This window comes from Pangasianodon hypophthalmus, chromosome 7 (genome assembly GCF_027358585.1).
Source record: "Pangasianodon hypophthalmus isolate fPanHyp1 chromosome 7, fPanHyp1.pri, whole genome shotgun sequence".
In the NCBI taxonomy this organism is placed as follows: domain Eukaryota; kingdom Metazoa; phylum Chordata; class Actinopteri; order Siluriformes; family Pangasiidae; genus Pangasianodon; species Pangasianodon hypophthalmus.
Genome location: NC_069716.1, coordinates 5,432,034 through 5,458,085, shown reverse-complemented (window position 1 = coordinate 5,458,085; position 26,052 = coordinate 5,432,034). Strand labels below are relative to the sequence as shown.

Sequence of the window (26,052 nt, the reverse complement as noted above, 5' to 3'; positions counted from 1 at the left end):
AATTCGGTGTGAAGTGAAAGTAATCGCTACTAGAAGCAAATATGCGTCTTTCGCGTCCTTTCCCTTTCAGTGAATTAGCTTTTCTGCCTGCTGAAATGTATTCGCATATAGTCTGACCTATGTTTTAACTAAAAAAGCAGAAAAGCAACATTACTTTAGGTGTCTCCTGTATCATTGTAGCAAGAGGTCAAAAATCATAAATGCTACAGGTTAACTGCCAATGTTGGCACCTCTGTATAGGTGAAAGAAAGACTTAAAAATGCCCAAAGACTCACAGTCTAGAGTTTCAATCAGTTTCCAGTAGCACTAAAAACAGAGAGAGAGAGAGAGAGAGAGAGAGAGAGAAGAATGATGAGGATCACAAACCTTTAAGGAAGTGCATTAAAAGTCAGTTTAAGTGTTAATGAACTGAGTGAAAATGAGGTGCGAAAGGGTCGAGAGTGACAACAAACGGGAAGCTTGGTGAGATTTACAGAGATGTTAAACACTTCTAAAGTCACACAGCAGATCACAGTGATATTAACGAAGCATAGCGAAGACCATCACACAATATGAAAACATTAAGCTCCATTATCATTCTTATATGCGATGCAGAAGAAACACTAAACATGTGACTGGAAGATTCAAATTGCACAGAGAGATGTGAGTGACTGAGCACAAAAATCAGCACTGTCCAGGGTTCCCACTCTTTTTTAGAAAAAAAAAAAACATTTCCAGAAGTTTTCTGTGACGTATAGGCATGACAGCAAATGTTCACAGAGGGTCGACTTAGGATTGCTGACAATTTACAGAAACAGTGCATTACTTTATCTTAAATTTCACATACAGTCAGAAGCGAATGACACGCGGATGGATCCAAGATGGATGCCTGATGTTAGCTAGCACCCAGTGACTAAAGTCATTTCAAATACAGGAAAAAGACTGATAAAAGACATAAAAAATGAAGAATGTAGTGACTAGCCATTCAACTTAATATAGTACAAAAAATGGATATTTATTTATTTTTATTGGCCAAGTCTGTCATCCAATGTTGCGGACATCCATGTATGCATGTCTCAGCTCTTTGGATTGTGCGATATGATAATGTAACATTGATATTGTGATAATTTATTTCACTTAATGCACTTTTCTAAGATATTGAAGGTATTGCAATATTAAAAAAAGTTTTATAATAGTTACAAACTCAGCTGAAAATGTTATATAATTCTGTACAGTTTTAAATATTGAAATCTTTTTTTTACAAAGTTTTGAATTTAATTTAAAATGTATACATTTCTACTTATTTTTTCCCCACACCACTTTCAGTGTTACGTCATTTATTTGTTGTACACATTCAATAAAAGTATCAACTCTGTTTTTTAGTTTAAAAAGGTAAAACTTCTGTTTTATAGGCAGTTTGTTTGCAAACCTATATATCTTGATACAAATTGTATCTCACAGAAATGTCTAAGCATCGTGATACAGTATATTTGTCATATCACCCAGGCCTAAGTTGTTAATGCTGAAACATATGTTGAGGAAGACTTGCCAAAATGCAATTAAGCAGAGATGTATTTATCAGTGATAAATATTTACATTATAATTAGTGACCTACATGTTCATTTGTAACATTGCAGGAATGTGCAGTGTATCCATGTGGCAACTCCAGTAAAGTGTTCACCTGTTCTGACATGACACTAAATATGCAATCTTAGTGGCAAAACAGCCTAATTTGACACTTTACAGGACATTTTACACAATTTCTGGTTTCCTCATTTACCAGGTGTCGTTTTGGATTGGAAAATGAGTGTATAAATATTCAGGTTTTCCAAGATGTGTGGGAACCCTGACTGTCAGATGTCATTCATGCAAAACATGTGAGATATGTGAACTCAAGACAAACAAACAGTAAGATGTTCTCATCACTTCTAATCACTTCAGCAACAGTCAGTACCTTTGTGGAGTACTGAGGAGAAAATAAACAAAGGTTCCTCCTTGGTGTCACCAGTCGCCATGGCGAGGGGGCGCCGAGGCTCGTGGGAATCGAGTCATAGTGTCATAGGCAGGGAGGCTTAAGGAGAACAAGTGGAGAGATGATCAATGCCAGGGCACTTTTTTCTACAAGACTCACTCATTCTCTTTCAGTGTGCCAGAGGAGCAGGACGAGAGCGTTCCCATGCCACACAGGGCACCACAGAGTTCACCTGCTACACGGACTAGCTATCTGATAACTCTGTGTCGAAATAAGGAACAAGATCGCTTAGCCTTTTGGGGCGTGTTCACACTTTTCTCAACCATCAGTGCACATTTTCACACGTAATGCTATGAGAAGCGAAGTCAATGTTTATTCGGTCACAGTGGTGCTTCCGAAGCTAAAAAAAAAAAACATGCATTTTTCAGAAGGCGACTACGCGCACTTTTTAAAAATAAACATGGCGGACAGAAAGCTGGTAAAAAATTCATCTTGTTATTGAGCGAATATAATACGACAATGAATTGAAGATATTGAAAATATTTCGATATTCCAGTGTTGCAACGTAACTAAAAATAGCAATGTATCTATTTCTGGGACTTTCTAGCTATTTAGTTAGCTGACACTAGCTAAAACAGGTAAGAGCGTTGTTATGGTTACAGTGTGTATGTCCCATGAGCCACGTTTTTTTCAGCTCCAGCAAATGATTACTCTGTAAAAACAATGCCAAGTGTGAACGCACCCTCATATAGTTTGTTTTAGGTAAATGCACTGACCTCTCTGACCCACAGCGGGATGAATGGAAGGTCTCTTTCATACCAAACACAGCGGGATGTGTGTCTATGTGCCCTGTGTGTCATGTCAGTGTGGTGCTGCGTCCTGACCTCTGGTACACAACCAGATCTGAGAAATTGAGACGGCTCGAACACAGGCATGCAGTTAGTATATAAAAACAGCCCGGTGCAGGAATAACAGTCGAGTCAGAGTCACATGCAGGAACATGTTGCACATGAAGCAAAAGAATAAACAAAGAAATAAAATGAATTTGAAATTATTTGAGATCATGAGTTCTGATTTATTTGGGGGCGTGCAGTTAGTACTGAGCTCAGACACTGTCAGTACTGGCTGAGCTAGCTATGATGCTAACTGGAAAGGGAATTTTTGTACCCAGCATGCACTGCACCTCCTACACGTGATTATATTTCCTTCAATCCTGTCACCAAAAACCTAAAGGTGGGCGATACGACAATCTTGTTATCGTGACTAATAGCGCTCCAGCACTTTGTTCATCAATATCTCTATAACACAAGATCAGTCATGAAGAACTGATCAGCCAATAGTGTCACAGAGTCAAATTAATAAGTATTTGATTGAATCTTAGCAAAAATATTTTATTATATAGAACTGTGCAAAGGTTTTAGGTCCTAAAAGAGGTATTCAACTAAAATTTGCCCAATTACATAATGTTTTTGTTTATAAAGTTCTGGATGAGCAAAAAACATGACTAAATGGCAACAAATTGCATTTTGTGTAACTATTAATGATTAGTATAAGACTACAAGTTTTATTATCAACAACTTTTGTGGCCAATTTTGACTAGCGTCACTGACGAACAGATGAGACGCATCTGTTTTAAAAGTGACAGTAAACACACTTCTCTGTCCATTCATCTTTAAAGATTCTGCTCTTGTCATGAACTTTAAAAAAAGCATCAGTTCAATGTCATCAGTTTATTAATCAGAGCAAAGAGAGTAAATAAAATGAAAAATCAATGAACATCTGTTCAAATGAGCTGGCTTCAGCTAAATAATTTACAATTTTGCATGTGATTGGATTAGAAAACTAGAGTGGCTGAACTGTAGCCAGTTTTTTTCCCCATATGTTTATCAGCTCTGCTACAGTATTATTTTTCCCCAAGTACTCTGCTTGAAATCCTTTGCTGGGACATTTTGTGGACTGTGGTCCGGATACTGACAACTAGCTAGCAAAATTTGATTTTAAAGATTCTCTCAAAAAAATAATGACATCAAAACTGCAAAAAATGAAATCAAATTTTATGTACAAATTTAAGTGTATAAGACCTTTGCACAGTACTGTATATAGTTTCTATATACTGTATATCTTTAATTGTACTCTTAGGGAAAAAAAAAGGGAGCACCCTAAAGGTTTATTCAGTTTGTCACTCTGGGGGAAAGCTTGTATGTAGAACCACAAAAAACTGAGGATTGAGTTTCCCTGTCAGAAAAGGTTCTAAACAGAACCCCTTTAGTAAACTAGAACCATTAAACATCCCAAAACTCCTGAAGGAACCATTTTTTTCACTAAGAGTGCTATTTCTTTTAGTTCATTTTTAAATTTAATGTGGGTCTATTATTTTAGTCGGTGCGGTGAATTTGTTTTAGCTTGTTAGCATACTATGAAAACACTGAACATTATGATACATAATTTATGTCGTGAAATATTAAACAGATATTTGCCGTATCGCCCACTATTTCCAAAACCTAGCATGCAAATCAGTATTGTTTGATCGATTCAGTGCAGGGGGTTCGGTTCTTTTTACCTTGACATTACAGGGTTTTGGATACCTTGTATATGTTCATTATAATAACCATTATTACCAATTTCCATACTGAAACGAAACATTAAATACAAACAAAAATCAACAACAAAATAAGCAATGAGACAAATGACATGCGATTGGACAGTTAGGCCTCATAAATGTGCAGGTGAGCATAAAACAGCACAAGTACAAATTGTAAGAATTTCAGTGTATTAATGCAAAAAGATTTACACAAACTGTATGTGATATGTAATATAATCGATGATTTTAACAGCCCTTTATGTTAAACAAGGGAATTATTAAAAAAAAAAAAAAAAAAAAAAAAAGAAAACACAGTCTTACACACACACACACACACACACAACACAAAGACAAGCAAGACCCTTCACCGGAGAAGCATTCAAAGGCTTAAGCTTAAGAGCGAAGAGATTTTTGTACAAAAAAGATTTCATATTAATGAGGTTCTCAAAGAGGAGAGCAGGAGGAAAATTGGAAAAAAAAAAAAAAAAACAGCTTACGTTTTCATGGGAATTGTGTCAATGCTAAAAAGATACAAGACAAGCAAATAACATTAATCTTCCACCATAGAGGCTTATGTACACTGACATGTCTCCGGTCAAGACACTTGGTGATTCTTTTAATGTTTCAGCACTATTTCATTACTTGTAAGAGTGTGAATGATCGAACAATACAATGAAAACACTGAGTATCTACAATATAGACTTTTTTTTTCTTAAAGTGCAAAGTGCTGGACAGAAAGAGACAAATAATGGAGGAAGATGGAAATTGCAAGAATCGGTTATCATAATGTGAAGTGCCAAGTTCCTGAGACAGAGGAACTGAGACCGAGGAAAGAATGGGGGGGAAATAGAGGGAAAAGAAAAAGAGAGAGAGAGAGAGAGAGAAAAAGGAGTGATGAGAAAATATCTTTTACTTCCACACTACTGTAAGAAGCTTCCAGAATTCTGACCACCTCCAACTAAATAAACGGTGGTTCCATTTAATCATCACAGGTTGTGTTTTAGTTGTACTCACTCGTCATAGACGTCCTCGGTGTCCATTCTGCGGTAGAACTTGGCCAGCCTCACAGACAGGATGATGCTGGGCAGCAGGAAGAGCGCCGAGCAACCCAAACCGAACCAGAACGTGTTCTGCAACACACCCACACTCAAGGTTCACAATCAGTGGACAAAATATGAACTGCGTGGTTTCCATCGAATAATATATCACAGTGCTGTCGAATTCTCAAATCTGATTGGTCCAAAGGTCTTGATTCATTTTCTATAACAGCAGCTCTGACTGTAGTTCCGTTTGCTGTTTAATGCACTTTCTCTAATGCATCATTTCTATGGTAACAACTCATTCACAGGTACTTACAGTATCTGGCAGATGCTCCACGTATTCCAAACCTAATAAGCCTTATAAAGCCTAATAAACTATAAACAGATAAAAGTTATGATGTGTTGATATTTAACTAATTGTTGTGGTATAAGAGGAATAAAACACATCCGGACATGCTGTTACTGGAAAGTAAACAACAACTGGGTGGTAACAGTAAATCCGCTTCAGGTCATGCCATGTCAAACCATTGATTATTTTCCTGAAACAGCACACCTCCAGGTCTTTTATTCCTTACATATTGCCCAGCCCTAGGAGGCATATCTCACCAGCTGCTTGTTATTAGGAACATCACACTAAATATGGTGGTTAAGACCCTATTTTGCTCTCAGAACAGCCTCAATTCTTCATGGCATGGGCTCCATGAGGCGTTGGAAACATTTCATTGCGATTAAGGTCCATGCTGATATCATAGTAATTGCTGCAGATTTGTCACCTGCACATTGGCCAGTGAGTGTTTTAATTCACATCTTATAGGGGCAACTGACAGAGGTTAAAAGAGCACTCCAGTCACATGCTGCATCAACAAGAAGGAAGTGGTTGAAGCATGCTAACCTCCATACATCTACAGCATCTCAGGATCCTGCCTTGAGCTTCATTTAATCTTTATTGTAAATAATGAGCCCACACCCTGGTTAATTATCTCAGCATGCCATAAATTGCTATTCTGAGGTTTTACGTGAATTGAAACTCTTCAACAAGCTGTCGAGGTCCACATGGCTCCTGCAGCAGTTACGCACAATTACCTGCTACCGGACTTCTGGAGTGCTAATAACTAATGGCTAATTACTGCTGGTAGTTAGTTAGTGCTTCCTGCTATGTGGAAATTGTGCAATAATGAGTGTGAGTGTGAGATCTGGTGCATGTCTACAGGGTCCATAGGACTCTTTTTCATTCCCCTCAATTATCCTCGCCCAATAATTGCAGTACGAGTGTCTCGCTGTATTTGGGTTTGTCTTAATCACATGGCGGACTCTTCAGTCTTGGTGTGTATGTGGTTATACTGGATCGAACACACAATCAATCATTTGTCCATAATGTCACGTAAGGGGCCTAATGGCACACCCCTGCAAAGAATCCCTTCTTCCTCTCATCACACACACCCACCCACCAGTGCAGAACAGCCTGTTCCCCCTCTCCATTTCCTCTTCCTGCTGATTGCCACTGGGGGGTTGCCTATGCACATAGCTGGTCCTGTTCCATTCACGCTGAGCCAAAACACAGCTTTCCTTAGCTGTATGCACAGATGTGAACATTGTGTACCCATGTGAGCTGCAAGTGGTGGCTCAGCACTTACAGAACTTGGGTTTGGATTCAGAGATCGTGAGTTTGATGATAATGATCCATTACTGATGAAGTCATCTAACACCAGATTGTACCCAGAGGATTCTCCATACTGTAATGAACAAATCTATCTTTGTCTTTCAACCTAAATCACTGTTTTTGGTATAACATTCTTCCAGAGCGATATAAGGCTGCAGCACAGGAATGAAACTGTTTAGCGAAATGAATAGTTTAGCTAAAATGTTTCATGATTGGTGTCCACAGCTTGCGTCTTTAGGAATAAAACATGATCTAGCGTGCAGTTATAAAGAAATAATCAATGTGGTGGTATGGTGTGGGCTGACGCAAAGCAGAGTTTCTATTACCACCCAGAAGTTGATTATTTTCCTATAACTGCACATCCTGAAGTGTTTTATTTCTCTTATACCAGAGCAATTGCAGCACTAAATTTTTTTTAGTTTATCACAGAACGACACATTTAATGTTGTGGATTATCCACAAAATAAGTTATCAGTTACGTTGTAACAAGAATAAAGGTTCCCTCACCAGCCTCTCTTTTTATTTCTCTTAAAGTTATGCTTTTGAGGAACTGTAAAAACTGTCCCGAAGACTTTCATGTGGTGGAAAACTTACTAACTGTGGCAAAGCGCTTGACACTGGACACTGACACTCCTTCCATAAATGTTAAATAATCATTTCCTTACAGGAAACTTCATATCAACAATTCTACAATTTGCTTTGTTAAATAACAGCATGTTTTTAATCTGGTTATTATTATGGAGGAGTGTCTGTGTATGAGCTGTTACTATAGAAACAATAACGTATTAGAAAGTGTGCATTAATATAAACCTATCATTCATGTTACAGTCAGAACTACTGTCCGAGCCGTGTGGTTAGACAAAAATAATCCACACCTTCTGGCCAATCAGAACTGAGAATTCAACAGTGATATGGTATAAATGAATAAAACTCTTCCAGATGGTCAGTCCACTACAAACAGCCCTGATTGCCTCTACTTCCTGTTGTCTCTCTCTTGCACTCTCTCTCTGTCTGAAGACTGAATTTGAAAGTAAACTTTAACCCTTTCATGCATAAATTTTTATGCACATATTCAGATTCTTATATATATATATATATATATATATATATATATATATATATATATATATATATATAAATATATACATACATATATACACACTTAAAATTGCATGATATATGAATTTTGATTCTGTCTAAATATCACTTCTATTAAAAATTTAATAAATTGTCTATGAGTAAAAAAGGATAAAATAGCATGCCTGAAATAATAATAAAAAAATTTTATGTCCAAAATTTTTAACATTCAGGTCTAAAACTTGTAATTCTGGAGACAAAGTTTTGTAGAAAATATTTCTGAACATACATAATTTACACAGTTTAGGACCGTTGCATAATGCAAGAAGGTAAAAACATTCAAACAAAAAAAAAACCTAGTTTTTAAAAATCTAATTGAATTTTTTGTTATTTATTTTTTATTTTATGTAGAAAATTAGTAAGGATAGTAAACGACAAATAGTCCACAGAGCTAAAAAAGTTAAATAAGATGTAAATCATGTCCAAATCACTGGAGCATTACATCTTATATTTACATCTTACTAAAAATATAAGATCTCTCACCATCGAATCGAGGAAGAAGCCGCAGGCCAGAATCTCTGCAGTGTCTATGATGTTACTAACAGGTTTGCACGTGGCCACTTCCGTCATCAGCTATAGGAAAGAATGAATGAGAAAAAGGATGAAATTTTAACATTATTAAAAATCACATCAACATCAAATATCTCTAACTTCAAATTCAAGAGTATTTTAAAATGCTCACTGATGTCTTGATCCAATTGATATACTGTTTAAAGTAGCCAATGATGGTCTGCTTGTATTTCTCACTTTCCTGCAAATGACACACAGAATTAAAACATTAACTGATAGATCACTAACACGTCCTTAACAACAGTTACAGAGAAAAACAGCTCGCTGTATTACCTGATTGACAATAAAAGTTGCGTTATGCGAGATGAGATACTGTGCCGAATCAACGACTTGAAGTATTTCTGAAATTTTGTCCTGAAAAAGACACGTGGGTAATGAAATCATAAAAATCATAGTCACATATTAAACCCATACCAAGTAATATGAGATAAATAAAATTCCAATATAAATCACTTACTGTTAGATCTGAAGCGGTCCTCTCCAGAAACCTGATGCTCTGGTTCAGAGTGTTCTTTAAGGAAACACAGAAACGTCATTATTAATCTAACACCAAGCATACAAGTGGGACAATATGGACATGAGTGATCACATGACCAACCTAACAATCATGCACCGATGCTAATGTTATGCTTATTAATAAGGCAGCATTTACAAGAACTGCATTCAAATAATATACTTTAATAAAATCAGTTTCAGCAATCAAATTTGTATATTTTGATAATTTTTTTTATTATCACAGTTTGTGATATTATTATAATCAGTAGAATAAAACATGATGGAGCATGCTGTTACAGGAAAATAATCAACAATGGAGTGGTGTGATGAAGCAGCATCACAATTACCACTCTATTGTTGATGATTTTCCTATAACAACATTTCCTGAAGTGCTTTATTCCTCTTATTCCACAACCACCAATTAAATCTTTTTCATTTATTAAAGAATAACATGTTGTACTTTTTTTATCCGTTTATAATTACATTTAATGATGTGGAGTGTCGCAAGTCACTTTTGTTATAGCCGCTTTAAAGCGGTCATTTCCTCACTTTCTCTTGGAATCAATAAGACGAACATTTTGGGTCATGTTCCCGCATCCTCCTTTCATACTGCAGAAAACGTAAAGTTATAGCGTTACCTCTGACGGTTACTCGAGACTGCTTCCTTAAATGCTAAATAAACGTCTCTTTACAGAAATCTTACACGTTATTCTTTGTGAAATAACAACTAATGCGGAGCTTCTGACATACAAGTCCTTGTAAATTAGTTGTTACTATAAAACTATACCGTATTAGAACATGTGCATTAATGTAAACCTGTGATTCATTGTAGCCAGAGCTACTAGTCAGAACTACTGTTAGAGAAAACTAATCAACACATTCTGACCAAACTGGATCGAGCATTTATTATCGCTATGGTACAATGTATTTTACTAAATACCTAAAAGTATGCTTAGGACTATCTGGCATGTTTTCCACAACTCTCTTCCGAATTCTGGGAATGCTTTCTCTGAGATGGAGGAACTTTGCAGGACTCTTTTTGCTTCAGAAGCACAATCACTGCCCAAAATGCTGCCTACAGAGACAATCTCATCCTGAATTAATAATAATAATAATAATAATAATAATAATAATAATAATAATATACAGTGCATGTTGAAAATCAGGAGTTTGTTTTTTAATTCACAGAAACACAGACATCTAGTCTTTTGCCTTTAATGTGTAACATACTTGAAATTATTATATGCATGCTCAAAAACAGGAAATGCATGACATGGAGGAGCTACATACATCATGATAATGGACTATTGAATGAGAAGGAATAATATACACACTATAAACAGGCTGTCAAACTCTGCATCATGCTAATTCAGAGAGCTCGATAAACTCTTTGGTAATAAAACAAAAGTAAATTTATAAGTAAAAATGTGTTAATCGTGGTCTAATAAGTTTGTGACAACAAATGAATATAAATTCATGGAGTTTTTTTTTAATTTTTTTTTTTTAAACATGGTCAAGCACAAGGTCACCACACCCACACACACACACACACACACACACACACACACACACACACACTTACCCTTGCGCTAACGTATTTCTTGAAATTGAAAGATCAGGAAAAGATCGAGAGAAAGAGGTAAGATATAGCAACACTAAGTGACAGAAAGAAACTTACTATGGAGGTGGTGGAAACTGCACCAATAAAACACGGATAATAAATGCTATATAAGTGTTAGGCTTATTAGAATAGCAGCAATAACAGCATTTAACTAAAATACACACAAAATCTCAATACAAGAAAACATCTCATGTCCTGTTTTATATGTAACATATACTCAAAGCTTACAATCAGAAAAAAATATGATCACTGGATATTTTTTGTGCCATTCTGTGTAAACTGTAGAGAGAAAATGCCAGGAGATCAGCAGTGTCTGAAATTTTCAGTCATTGTGAACATTAAAGCTCTTGACCTGTATCTGGATGATTTTATGCATTGTGCTGCCACCACATGATTGGCTGATTGGATAATCGCATGAATAAGCAGGGAGGTGTTCCTAATAAAGTGGCTGGTAAGTGTATACTGTATATCAGCTGATGATAATAGTAACTGAATTATTGTTAAGTGAAATTTTTTGCTTGTGAAAATTGCTATTAGTGACAACTTTCATATCTACACAACATATATACACTATATGGACACCTGACCATCACACGCATATGTAGTTCTTCCCCAAACTGTTGCCACAAAGTTGGAAGCACACAATTGTCTAGGATATCTTTGTACACTATAGGATTAAAATTTCCCTTCACTGGAGCTAAGAGGCCCAAACCTGTTCCAGCATGACAATGCCCCTGTGCACAAAGTGAGAAACCATGAACACATGGTGTGTTAAGGTTGGAGTGGAAGAACTCGTGTCTCCTGCGCAGAGCCCTGACCTCAACCCCACTGAACACGTTTGGGATGAACTGGAACACCGACTGAACCCCAGACCTCCTCACCAACATCAGTACCTGACCTCACTAATGCTCTTGTAGCTGAATGAACACAAATCCCCACAGCCACACTCCAAAATCTAGGAAAGCCTTCCCAGAAGAGTGGAGCTTATTATAACAGGGACATGGGTGTGATGTTCAGTGTCCACAAACTTTTGGTCACATAGTATATTTATAATACTGAAGCTGCTACATTTTAAGGTTTAGAAGCACTTGTTATCCAGCATTGCTCTCTCTCTCTTAATCTTCAGTCCTTCATGAACAATGTCATATTCTCTACGTTACATGTACTCAGCTACTGAATATAACCATGCTGAACATTTACTACTGAATAAATTATTAAACTGATACTGGATGAGAGGGAGCAGGATTACCATGGACTGTTGCAGAGGGATGACCTGCTTGGTGTGGATCTGTCGCAGTGTGTTAGCGTGGCCCTTGATTGACGTCTGTACAGGTCCTTTAGTCTGAGACAGACATAAACCATACACAAACCATAAGCTTACTAAAGAAAGAACAAGTTCACATTTTTAGCGAATATGTATTTAGAGTTTGTTGATTTTTCAAGCACTTTAAATGTATCCAGTTTTTTATAACGTATAATGCAGGTTATCATTTGAACTTTATGTATGTTACATAGCTTGATTTAAATGAAACGCAGTAGCTGAATTTCTACCCAGATTTTCTATCCTGATGGCTGTTAAACACTGGTGAGTGACTAGTGAGGATGTTTATTTAACATGGAAGGAGTCTCCAGTGTCAGTGCTTTCGAAGTCTTCAGGACAGAGGACTATAATGTGACTAGACAAAAACTACAATGTGTTGTTAATAAATAAATTAAAAATGGTCAACATTGACAAATTCCTATGTTATAAAGAAGAATAATAGACTTTGGGACATGCGGTTATAGGAAAATAATCTACTTTGCATTAGTAACAGTAACTCCGCTTTGTGTTGTGCCACACGGCACCACCTTGTCATGGTTATTTTCCTGTAACAGCATATCCCATCGTGTTTATTCCTTGAATGCTTGAAAGTGTTAGAATGCCTATGGAGGCATGCTATCTGGAAGAAATTATAAAGTTATGATGTAAATGCTTTACGTCCAGTGCTAAGATCAGATCAAGGATAAAAAAAAATCAGATGCTAAGATAAAAAAAAAAACCCAAAAAAAACAAACCAATGTATCTTGCACTGCAGGAACACTTGTTGAGAAAATGGAAAAAGCTTTGATTCAAATTAAGCTTATTTTAAACCTTGGAGACAGGAATAATGATAAAGACAGAATTATGTCATGTGAATTGGCCTGTAGACAGAAAAAACATAAAGCACGGTACGTCTTGTACTTTTGGCCCCAGCAGGCGCTGGCTCAGCACCGCCCCTGAGTGTGTGTGTGTGTGTGTGTGTACACATGTGATTAATGTATATGATCTATCGTCTACATTACAGTTCTGCACATTAAAATCTGGACTGTGTGTTACAAAGCTTGGCTATGTGGAGCATGGGAACACACACAGTGCCTGCTAAGCTTAAATTACACCTCAGACTTCTCGATTCGATCATTACTGTGAGAGTTTTGCAGAATGAATGGGAGGCTTGTGCACAGTTTCTTCAACCCAGCTGTGTACATTAACGTAGGATTCAGGTGTGAAATGTAACCTGTCAGCGAACCTAAACTGAGAGACAGCTGTTGGACTGGAGGTATATAATAATATACGGAATAAAATAAACGTAGTTTACTCAAATGAACTGACCATAAACAACAGGACATATCACTTTTACAAGCTGGTTTGGGTTTAATGAGACATTCGTCACAGAAGAAAATGGAACCCACCAGTTGGTCAGCTTGAGTATCCAGGTCATTAGCGAATGACAGCAAGTCGACACGGGTCACTCCTTTATTGAGCTGAAAACAGACGAGACGAAAGAGAAGGGAATCTTAGTCACACTTAAAATCTCATTACATTTTACACATGAGGGGTTCTTAAACCTTTTCCTCCTCCTTATGAACATTTATTTCATCAATGTATTCCAACAATTTAAACAATAGATTTACTGGATAAAATATGTGCCATTACAGTTATTTAATGGAAGGATCAATTCAGTTTACATTATAATAACATAATATAATAAAAATGTATATATATAACTAGAATAACTAAACAGATAACTACACTAACAGTCAAAAGTGTACACAACCCAAGCAACACATCGGATCTAATTAGCTGAATTTATTTCTCAAGTTGTAACTATTAGGTATAAAAGAATTCTTATGGCTAGCATGAGTGTTACTATAAAATTCATTTTAAAACAAGGCTATGAGGCAGGGTACAAGCTCATCCTTGAAATGAAATTGCACATTGCAAATTACAGATTAAAATAAAAAAGTTTATTCATTTATACCCTGTAAGAAATGTAATATCAGTCAATTGTGTGTGCAGTGTCTTCTTTTGGGTTTTTTTAATTTTTAATTTTTTTCTTTCTAACCAAAGAACTCAATATTGTTCACAAAAAAGACAAAAAAGTTTAGATGCATGAGATTGAACATATACTTTGACTCAGGTTTCTAAGATAAGTTATTCCCCATGTAGGTGTAAAAAGTAAATGTGGGTTTTATTTAATTATTTTTAATTAAAGTACTTTTTGCTTAAAATTAAATTAAAACAAGTAGTTTTCATTTCGATCTGAAGAGAAGCAATGAATCAGGAATACTTTTTCTACAATAGTAAAAAATAGTAGACAAAGTGAAAACCCTTATACGAGTTGGTGTTCAAACCTTTGACTGGTGTATAAAATATCATATCACATATAACAAACAAATAAAATCATGCACTTCCTGTCTATGATGCAGCTTTATGAGAAGATCTTCTCATACTGGCTTCTCAGATATCACCCTCTTCATTTGTATATTTAGGAAACACAAAAATGATACTCAATTCAGAATTGTGTAATGTGAGTTCTCCTATAAATGAGAAAGTGGATATTTCTTTACAATGTGAAGGATGGTACATCTTGTACTTTAGGCCCCAGTAAGCGCTGACCCCGTGTTTAAATAAAATAAATAAAATAAAAAGCCTTACGAGAAGATATGAAAAGCAAGTACGAGAATTTAGTACCTTAACAGTTCACTTTTGTTGTACTTAATTGAAAATTTCAATTCCTCAGTGTTGTTTCTGGTAGAATTTTTGGAAGTTGAGTTTTGCAGTTGATCATAAGTCTAATTATAAGGAGTCTTTTCTTGGTAATTTACCAGCACATCAGAGAGAACTGTTGATATTCCTGACTGTTTTGTCTCATTTCCGCTGTCACTCTACCTTTCCGTTGCTTGTAGAAAATAATCACCATGAGCCTGCTAGGGGAATTAGCTACATTATGGTCACTGTGCATTTTTCCCAGTGTGCTCACAACATTAAACATTTGAACAGTAAGTGCATCATGTGGTGGCTTTCTCATATTGAAGATTTCTACATTTTTGTCGATTTTAGACGATGGAAGTACACGAGAGGCTGTACCTCCTCTATATACGCTGCAAAGTCGATGTCTTTAATGCCAGCTTCAGTGAAGTTGATGAGGTTATCTTTGCCCTCTGCATTCAGCAGGACAATCGTCTTCAGATCCACCTTCACGCCGTCAAACTTCTTAGACACATCCTTAGTGTACTAGAGAAGGAAAAGGGAGAAACCACAGCAGTGTTTTGAGATATGGGGCCTGAGAGGACTTAGTGATAGGAAACAGATGCTGGTGCTGGTGGAACAGTGCTGCTTTGTCTCCTCAGGTCTGCTCCACAGGGGACTCGAGCACTGCACAGTTAGTTTAGTGTTTTCCAGACTCTATAACCCCTGACTCAGCTCATCGACTAATTCTCAACCTCTTGTTGATGAATGAGGCTTATTAGAGTAAGGTGAAATGACAACAAGGCAGGGCAAGAGGACTGGAATTGGGGGAACGCTGGGTTCAGACTCTCCCCTGGCACACTGCAACTGCAAATACAGATAAAGACGCAATCTGAGTAAGAGATCTCACAACACGGGAATGAAGATAAAGTTTAATTGACGCAATAAAGGTGCTGGAGATTTGAGTGTGTAAAATAAACACGGCGTATTCACCTGAAATCTGGGTAACGTCATGATCAGGATTAGAAGTAAAGAATAAAACACTCGGAGGAGTGCTGTTATGGGAAAATAGTCAACCATGGCGTGATGCAGAGATACTGTTACCAGGCTGAAGCTGATTATTCTCCTATACCAGCACTCCCCAAAGTGTTTTATAATTTATAAACAAGAGCAATTTGCTAAGGATTACGTTGTGTTATTAATTATACAATAACGTCTTACTTTTTTTAAAAAATCTATTTATAGTTACATTTGATGCTGCGGAATGTCCACGAAACAAGGCTAATGTTGTTCTACTGCTGGGCTTCTCTCACCATTCAGACTCTCCTGATTTATTCTGATACGTTGAGCTTTCTGCAGGTGAGACTCACATTCTGCTACTACGGATTGTCCCATACGGATTCCCTAAAAGATCTGCAATTCCCAAAAAGAGTTTCCCCTTGCTTCAGCGGATAATCTCACCTAGATACTGTAGTATCTATTAGTTGTACCTACATACACAGTCAGTACTGTCTGACTTTATAGTATACAGTTGTAGGAGAGCAATGATTTACAATCTCACTACAGTGTCACCCAGAAGAGCACACATTCCCTTTTGGCTCTTCTCTTGTTATCTCTTGCCACTCTTGCCTCTGGCTTGCTCATTAGAGAGCTAAATCTACATCCGGATTTCTGTAAAGCTGCTAGGTGACAATGTCTACTATTAAATGCACTATAAAAATAAAATTTAATTGAACTGAAGTTGACATTTGGCACTTATCAGAGGTTTTCGACTCCAGTACTAGAGACTCCCTGCTCTGCTACACCCGACACACTCGATCATTAATTATTCAGCTCATTCCTGAGATGTTCGAGGTCCTACTTTAAACTGTGCAGGACAGTGTGTTCCCAGTACTGGAGTTGAGAAACCTCATTTTAAAGCATCTGTATGCAGGTCATGTCTGTAGGGCTGAAAGAAAAAAAAAAACAGGAATGATATAACAATACACTGAAAGCAACCTGTTCACATTTAACTGGAGAGTATTATGTAATTCTAAAGAGAAAGACCTTAAAGAAACAAGCTATACATTCACGGTAAGCGGTGCTTTTACACCAGGCAACTGAAACGAGTACATCGAGTCCCTGCAATACTAAGACTAATGCCAGAGTAAGCACATTACCCACCTGATTAAAGCTTTGATAGGACAAATCCATGGATATCTATTCTTCATAACATTATTACTAAAGTTGAAATGAGATAATTGAGTTTATTAGCGAGTATTAGAGCATAAAAAGTACCGTATACACGAGCTGGGATTTAAGAGAGCACCAAGTGATGCCTGCTTTTAAGGAAAGAGCTCATTTGCATCGCTTTGTGCCAAACGCACTGGCTAGATTGTCTTTAACACCAGAAGACGCTGTAAGCTTGCCAACTGGCTGTGAAGAAAAGAAAATCACAGCTTATCGTGAACTCTGAGGTTCTGAAAGATTGGAAATGGTTCAAAAACAGCCCACAGTGTAAGATGGCATTGGATAAGTGGAAGCTAATCTCCCACAATCACGATTCTAGCTTGGTTTAGTGTCACTGCTATATTTGAATTAATCACTAGACAGTTAAAATGCAGTACACTGCCAGTGTTCAGTGTATATCTTTAAATAGCAGTTGTATATGTTAGACAGATAATCATTTTTAAAGATATTTTGAAGCATACTGTACCTGTGAATAAATGTACAGACCCATTTCTGAACATAAAAATAGCATGTATCATAATAAGATAAATGCTTTCATAGACCACAAAGCTGAGGCGTAATATTAGGTAACATTTTTGAACAAGGTATAAATTTTTAAAACAACGTGAGCATAACTGGGAGCATATGGTGGACATAATATTAAACTTTCGGTAAGTCTTAGTCCATGTAGCTCTTCTAGGAGCAAATGAATCAACTCACCAAGCTGGTGTTGAGCAAGGCTGAGATGTTGAACACTTTATCCAGGTGGAGGGCAGAATAAATCCCATGGTTCTCCTTACAGTTACTGAGACACAGAGAGAGAGAAAAGCAAAATGATTAGAATAGAATATATCTCACCAACATCTACTATTCTCTTATCTGGTTTTTCATAAACAGCACAGTTTGCTCTGGTTTATGCTAAGCCGTTATTTGAATGTGATTCGAAACTGCCACTGTTGGCCCTTGAGCAAGATTTAAAAATAAAAAAAATGTCTGCCACATAGGTAGCTCCTGATGCTTTATCTTTATCAGTATTAGTATTTATTAAAAATATCTTATATTATAGCTACTGACTGATGTAGCTACTGACTGAGTTTTTCATAATTGATGAAATTTTACGCCTTGGCCTCCCATTTTTTATTTTCATATATCTATTTTTAAGCAATTCTTCTAATTCCTTCTGATTTTCTTGTATTTAAGAAAAGCAAAAATATACATAAAAATTGTAGGAATAAATGTAAAGGGTGTGTTATTGCAGTTAAATTGGCTCTTTGCTGCCCTCTGCTGGCCCACACGAGTGTGTATATGAAAGGAGCTTCCACCTGCTGAAGACAGAATTTTAACAAGAGCAGGAGTGTGTACTAAGATCACTGACATATTTGACTGGGTGGCAAAATCCGCCATTTTAATTTCTGATTTACTGAACATAAAACGGTACTTCAGGTTTTTTCAGCAGGAAGCTTTTAGTTTTTATGTTACAGAGAACGATTGTCACCTTGACCTGCGAGTACCAGTGAAATAAAGTGTTAAAAATGACTCATTGCCAACTGATTCATGAATCAATTCAGTATGATCTGAGGTTTACTTTAGTGACTCTCCTCATACATAAATTCACTCAGGAGCTCTCGTAGGATAAGAATGTTTTTCCTAACATGATTTTCATGAATACCAAATTTCTTCTATAAATGCACTTATGGAATGAATATATTCATATCCAGCTTCATAACCAAAGCCTAATGTTATCAAAAAAAAAAGTGTCTCCTTGATCTGAACGCTCATGTTGGTAAGCATGTGTTCAGGCTGATATTCACCTGTAAATGTTTTCCACTGTGAGATCTATTTCTGGATCGTTATACAGGTAGCCAGGGATGAAATGCTTCCATGAAGGGTTCACCAGATTTGGAGTGTCCAACACCTAAACAGCAAACACCTAAACATTAGCGCATTTTATCTGTAAAAGACGATCTTCTCCGTCATCACTGAAAACCTTCGAATATCTGTTGTCAGGGCTCGTATAGCTTTTTATAGCATTTCCTTGGCTGAGCATCAGACTTTTCCCAGTGTAACACAAATTAACAGACACCACACTTCTGCATAAATGCATAAAAGAGTTTAAAAGGACTTTAAAAGGCAGTAGCTACATTTCTAAAATAGCTAAAAGGAGGAAAATAAGATTAGGCCTCGAATACTAGCTATTTATTTAAAATGAACTGACATTTAAAACATAAGGGATTCTTAAGGGATTTTAAGATGATGTTTTTTGATGGAGACTATAAAGCACTTTATTAAGTCTGGACAAGAGCATGTACTAAATGGTGTAAATGTAAATGACAAGATGATGGATGACCCTGCCTTAATAATTTACCCATATATACTGTATTTACTGTAAGTCTCACTAAAGCAGCATGATAACGTGTAATGGAGTGTTGTTTTTGTGTTGAACGTGTGTGCAGTCTTGCCTTGAAGAGCTCTCTGGAGTGGAAAGGTTCACACACCAGCTTCTCGACATTCCCCCCCACCACAAACGTCACCGTCACCACTCCCATGAGCACCCAGGAGAACATGAAGCTGAAGCCGACACCACTGAAAGAAACACAGTTTCTTAATAAGAGGAAATAAGAGGACTTTCTGCTAGAGGTAAAACCACACCATGTAAGAATTTTTTTCTTCTTTTTTCTTCATTATATGATGTCCCAGAGCTCCTATAAAATGCCAGAGTCAGTGCTGTGTCAGAGTTTCGGGTCCAAATTGACAGGAAATTTGATCACATATGCCATGTCAGCTCAGATACATGAAACAACATCATGATCCAACTTTAGGCACAAAAGAAGACGGACTACACAGTGACTGGCAGGATCCGAAGCCAATCAGGACAGAGATAGTGAGCAAGAGAGAGTGAAAGTGTAAAGAGTGTCCCATACTATTACCATAACTAGAAAAAGGATACCGGACTGATAGTGTTTTTGCTTATTTCTTACTATTTTGATGATATTCAGCTGGGTTATCTTTACTGCGGAGTTTGAAGCACAACACATTGTGAAATGTTCCTCCACAAGTAACTTGTAATAGCATTTTCCTACCAGAGAGGGTCAAATTCCACAATCTTACATCCACTAGCTGATAAATTAAACTGCCTCACTTACGCCATCAGCAGGTTCCCTCCGGTGTTAGACACGCAGCCGCGGGTAGTAGGAGAGGCGTGTCTGTCAAATCCCAGGATTCCACACAGAAGACCCAGGAAGTTGAAGGCTAATATAAGAGCCACCATGCAGCACAGTGTGATACACCCAATCCACCTGCAGACAAAAGATTACACAATATTTTATAGACTAGTCAAATACACAGTCATTATTAGTAAAATGATTGTTATTAGTAAAATGATTGTATGATTAGAATTGATCTTGAATTCCATGGATTTGATTTTAGGTTAAATGGAGAATTCAAAAGAAGTAGGGCAATACCATGATAAATGATGTCATGTCACAATACGCTTGTGATACGTTTATTACATTTTTTTTAAAAGTAATTACAGACTGGAAGCATCTTATAGGATGTTAAAATTTTGTACTTAATATTTTTTTAACTTTGTACTTATAATGCATCGTAAATACCTTGTTTATGTGCATTCTTTTAAATGAAGTCTTAAAATTCATTTATTTCATTTCATGATGTTTAGTCTTGGTTAAGAAAACTGGTGTAAGTTAAATAAATATCTTATTCTTTTAAATTTCTTTTGCACTTTGGAGCAGCTGCCACGAGAAAAAAAATTCCAACACATCTATTTTTTAATTTAATGACTTTTTGTGCTTATGTGTCACTATGCTAATGCACGCCTACTTTGTCCCTGACTGATGATGTTTAATCAGTGCCAGCTTCATACAAGTGAATGAGTGACTGAGCGATTTAATTAATAGATAATTCTAACACGGATAATGATAATGCTAAAAGAAAAGCCTTCATTTTTTCTACAGAAATGTGGGAATAGTGGAAAGCCGTAGCTAAAGGGAGCATTCTGCAAAGAGCACATGCTTCAAGAATGATTAGACTTTTTGTTGTTAGTGAGCTCCTTTCGGCTAGTGAAAGTCATCTTTTGGGATCATTTGCCATGTCTAATTACTTAACCAGCCATTAATTTTGCTTGTGTTCAACCATATAAGATATTTTAGGTGTTATCTAGGTGGTGTTTGTTCATTTATGCATGATTTTATGAAACATTTAAGACATTTACGACATGCACAGAGCAATCGCTGTGACTGAGATCTGTGTATCTATCATGGCTGAAGTACCTATAGAAGTCCATTTTGTCGATCTCTGGGTAAAGATCCTCAATTTGTGAATGTGTGTGACTGATGAAAATGGTGACGTTGTTCACAGTCGTCTGCACCGGAAACAGCTTGGAGAATCTGGTGATATTGTTGCCAGTGCCATCCAACAAACCTCGGACTCCTAAAATCATTCAGAAAAAGGAGGACAGAAAAGAAGGAAAGGTCTCCAACATTACATGACAGAACTGATGCATAGATTATCTATGGTGACGGGGGTGCATTTACTTATAAACCTTACCTTCAGCTACATTTTTGGTCTGGTTTGTTACCATTGTTGGGGTGTCGCTGAAGGCTAAATACCCCTGAAGGATGAGAAAAACATACTTCAGAGAAAGAGTCAACCCTCTACTCTAGAAGCCATATGCTAGAACTCTGAATAATGAACTAGGGGTTAATGTATATATACACTAGGGGTTAATATATATATATATATATATATATATATATATATATATATATATATATATATATATATATATATATATATATAAACATAAAAAAACAGCAAAAATGGTATGGGAAAAATTGTGGTATGATATGATAACTATACAAACTAATATCTTGATGTTTGGTTATAAGCAGTTTTTTATCACTTTATTTTCCATGGAACTTTACTGTAAAAGTACAAGGGTTCAATTATTTAATTGAGAAAGCTGTTAAAAATATTTTCCTAATTGTGTCTGTTAAGGTCACTGTTTTCAAAAAAAGAAGGTTCCTCAGGTAATGTATGTTGCTTTTTGCTCTATTTTTATTTCCTAGTCTATTTCATTTTATTTTTTGTCAAAATCTGGGAAAACTCTCCCAAATTTGACTAAATTTCCAGAGACCATTGGAGTTTAGATAACAAATTAATGCACTGGTGTAACAGTCACAAATTTGATGCAGTCCCTGTAACTACGACTGTGTGCATTACACTCACCGTCCACTTTAATAGGAACACTTATCCAGCTGTCCAATCAGCCAATCAAGTGGCATTATCACAATGCATAAAATCATGCAGATACAGGCCACCATGGCTGTAAAGAGTGATTCTATGAGTTACTATATCCATCCTGGTGGCTTAAACCAATCCTCTGACCTCTCTTTCAACAAGGCCTTTCCGCCCACAGAACTGTCGCTCACCCAATATTTTTTGTTTTTCGCACCACTCCGTGTAAACTCTAGAGACTGTTGTGTGTGAAAATCCCAGAAGATCAGTTTCTGAAATACCCAGACCAGTCCATCTGGCACCAACAACCATGGTTAAAGTCACAGAGATCCCACTTTTTCCCCATTCTGATGCTTGATGTGAACATTAACTGAAGCTCTTGACCTGTATCTGCATGATTTTATGCTGCCACATAATTGTCTGATTGGATAATTGCATAAATGAGCAGGTGTACAGGTGTTCCTATTAAAGTATGTACGAGTATATATTGCATAATATGAACTACCAAAGCCAGGACAAATGGTATCATTGCAAAGACACAATTGCATGACAGATCTGTCCTCCAGAATGAAGAAAAGGGGTGAATATCCTGACCACTTACACCCAAAAAAGAGAAACCAGACAGAACAACACTTTTAACAGTTTGGAGGCTAATTACTGTAATTCCAATATAGTTTTCTTGGCAGTCATTTTAACAACATGCATAACATCAAAACTCCAATGTCATCATTATACTGAAGCACCTTGTGAACTATTTGGCTGAGGTTGGTCTTCAAAACGTTGTTCACTTTGGCCAACTGCTCACTCACACCAGGCAGCTGAAACACACAAGCTGTAATTTAGCATTTTAAAAACAAATTAGCTCTTATGCTTGTTTTCAGATCAAGATAATCCATCTTAAAAGTCAAGAATGCTCACTAGGTTTTCTATATAGGTATTTCTTTATGTGCTTGGCTTGTTTTCTTAGTCTAATCTCCTTTTTCTTTTGTAATTTTTAATGTCTATAAAATATTAAGGTTTCCATAAATATTGTTTAGTATCCTAATAATTAGGACGGTAAGATATGATTTCATAGATTACATAGTTAAACTGAAGTTAAACCTCACCGCTGAGTAGTTAGCGCTGATCTCCAGTTGGCTGAGAGAGCTGAGGATGTTGACGCAGATGTGAACTGTGTGTGAAAACAAGTCAGCGCATGCCGGGTCATCGAGGGCATTCGTGATGTCCATGCGCACCCTGCTCAGGTTCGACTGTAGCTGCGCCGTGCCCTCCTGCAGGACCGCCAACGTCACAGTCACGTTCTCCAGAGCTTCCTTAGTGTCCTGAATCACTAGCGTGCACACACACACACACACACAGACACACACAGACACACACAGACATGACCATGTCTCAAAGGATGTATTTGTCATGGTTACCTTGAGTGGTTCTTTCCACTTTGATTAAGTGACCAATGACAATCAGGATCTATATGCAGTTTTAATGGACATTTATTATGGGAGAGTGTGTAAGAGGGAGAGAGGGAGGGAGAGAGAGAGAGAGAGAGAGAGAGAGAGAGAGAGAGAGAGAGAAAGAGAAAGAGTAAATGGATAATGTTCTACCTCCAGCCATGTTCTGTGCCTCATCCAGGGCAGGAAGCACCACTTTTCCCAGCTCTTCATGTATCCTTCCACCCAACAACTGACCTACATCTACAGGTACACACACACACACACACACACACACACACACTCATTCAGTTTACACGCAATGAAAGCATGTATTGGACAATGCACTACAATCAACATTGTATACTTACTGTCTAGATCACAAAGCACCTGGTTCTTGGCAGTTCCATACTGAGATATCAGGTAATCAACTTGCTGGGAATGAAATCATACAAAACTAATTTACAATCTGTAATTATAATGAATACAATTAAACTGGACTTCTAGAAGTGGACTTAAACTGATGCAATATTAATGTATAAATATATCAATTCACCCATGCATTCATCAGTCGATCATCCCTCCATTCATTAATATGTCCAGTCATTCATCTGTCTATCCTTTTGTCCACACATCCATTCATCCACACACCCATCCAAACAACATCCAGTTATTCATCTGTCCATGCTTCTGCCTACCTATCCATACACCTGTCCAGCCACCCATCTATTCATCCATCCATCTATGCATTAACCACACACCCATTTGTCCATTCATTCATCTGCCCATGCTTTTGTGCAACCCACCCATCCGTCCATCCCTCCCACCTCTTCATACATCAAATCCATCCATTCATTCATCTGTCTGACCATGTACTCATTCATCTTTTCATCCATCTGCCCATTCATCCATTTACTCATCCAACCATTCTACTGCCTGTCCATCCATTCACATGGTCATCCATTTATCCACCTATATATCTGACTGTCCATTCCTCTAACCGTCCATCCCTACATATGTTCATCCATAAATCTGTTCATTTCTCTGTCCATCCAAATAACCCACCTGCCCATCCACCCTATCATATGTCTGTCTATGCATCCATTTATTCATCCATATATCCATCCATTCATCTCTGTCCATCTGTCCATCTTCCCTTTCATCCATTCATCTGTTTATCTTCCCATATCAATCATTCCATCTATCCCTGCTGTGTGATGCAGGATAACATCCAAGTTCTTACCGCTGGTGTATTATTGGCTAAGGTGTACAAGTCTCTCAGGTTACTGCTGACGAGCCTCCTCACGGTCTTCAACTGAGAACTCAGGTTCTGATTGGCTGCATATGCACACAGGACCCCAGCGCTGGGATCAGAGAAAAGAGGAAATCCACTCAAAATTCTTCGACATATGCAGTTCTCCAGATAATTCATGAGAACACTGGAAGCAAAACATCTGGAAATAACCAGCCAATAGATGGCAGCACTCACATAAAAAAAAATCTACACCTGTTTTCCACAGGCATTACATCATTCACACTGAAATCGCAAATAATCACTATAATTCTCACTAATATTTTCACATACAGATTATTGATGCAGACGTATCTAAAATGATAATCTGTCCATACTATTAAACCAGATATAGTATATCTGCTCATACTATTAATAAGCCAGATCACAGTGTTGTAGGTTTATACATAGAAAACAAAGCTGTACATCCTTTTGTAGCTCAATGTGCAAATTAACAGCAACCTTCATCTAGGAAAAAAAAAACAACATCATTATTCAGATTGAGAGAGAAATGTTCAAGTATCTTCACTGATTAATTTCAAGCAGCTTTAATTGAACATCACCGCAGGTAGCAGCAGGAGGTGCCGGTATGAAGGACAGCTAGATTTTCATTGCTGTGTAGTGGAATGAAAAAACACTTTGCGAAAAGTGTGTCAGGCTCATGAATCAGAGACTGCATTAGCATTAGGATGTTAACTAGCTCTATAACTGGCTCCTTTCAAGTGAAATCGTGTAGCAAGAGCAGTGACTCAAAAATATGATCGCATCTGTTAGAAACCTGGGGAATTTTGGTCACATCATGGGAAATAGCCCATATATGAGGAGACAGT

At 37.1% G+C, this 26,052-nt stretch overlaps 1 protein-coding gene across 14 annotated transcripts in view; it reads right to left on the bottom strand.

Moving 5' to 3' along the window:
- prom1a (prominin 1a) overlaps positions 1-26,052 on the bottom strand; it is a 63,341-nt gene that overhangs the window by 1,516 nt on the left and 35,773 nt on the right. For 2 of the 14 annotated variants that reach the window (XM_026940590.3, XM_026940592.3), the window contains 24 exons: positions 25,175-25,295; positions 24,303-24,366; positions 24,106-24,195; positions 23,611-23,834; positions 23,248-23,322; positions 21,815-21,878; positions 21,538-21,697; positions 20,395-20,547; positions 19,711-19,834; positions 19,063-19,166; positions 17,972-18,056; positions 15,443-15,589; positions 13,765-13,836; positions 12,305-12,397; positions 11,017-11,034; positions 9,397-9,450; positions 9,213-9,293; positions 9,052-9,120; positions 8,853-8,942; positions 5,547-5,662; positions 5,030-5,053; positions 4,512-4,580; positions 1,934-2,050; positions 276-306 (listed from right to left, as the gene is read on the bottom strand). In XM_026940590.3, coding sequence (XP_026796391.1) covers positions 1,981-2,050; positions 4,512-4,580; positions 5,030-5,053; positions 5,547-5,662; positions 8,853-8,942; positions 9,052-9,120; positions 9,213-9,293; positions 9,397-9,450; positions 11,017-11,034; positions 12,305-12,397; positions 13,765-13,836; positions 15,443-15,589; positions 17,972-18,056; positions 19,063-19,166; positions 19,711-19,834; positions 20,395-20,547; positions 21,538-21,697; positions 21,815-21,878; positions 23,248-23,322; positions 23,611-23,834; positions 24,106-24,195; positions 24,303-24,366; positions 25,175-25,295 — 2,167 coding nt within the window. In that variant the 3' untranslated portion in view covers positions 276-306; positions 1,934-1,980. Of the gene's footprint in view, positions 1-275; positions 307-1,933; positions 5,351-5,546; positions 5,663-8,852; positions 8,943-9,051; positions 9,121-9,212; positions 9,294-9,396; positions 9,451-11,016; positions 11,035-12,304; positions 12,398-13,764; positions 13,837-15,442; positions 15,590-17,971; positions 18,057-19,062; positions 19,167-19,710; positions 19,835-20,394; positions 20,548-21,537; positions 21,698-21,814; positions 21,879-23,247; positions 23,323-23,610; positions 23,835-24,105; positions 24,196-24,302; positions 24,367-25,174; positions 25,296-26,052 lie in introns of those variants that run through there. The other 12 variants (XM_026940594.3, XM_026940597.3, XM_026940591.3 and 9 more) reach the window with 10 other exon arrangements.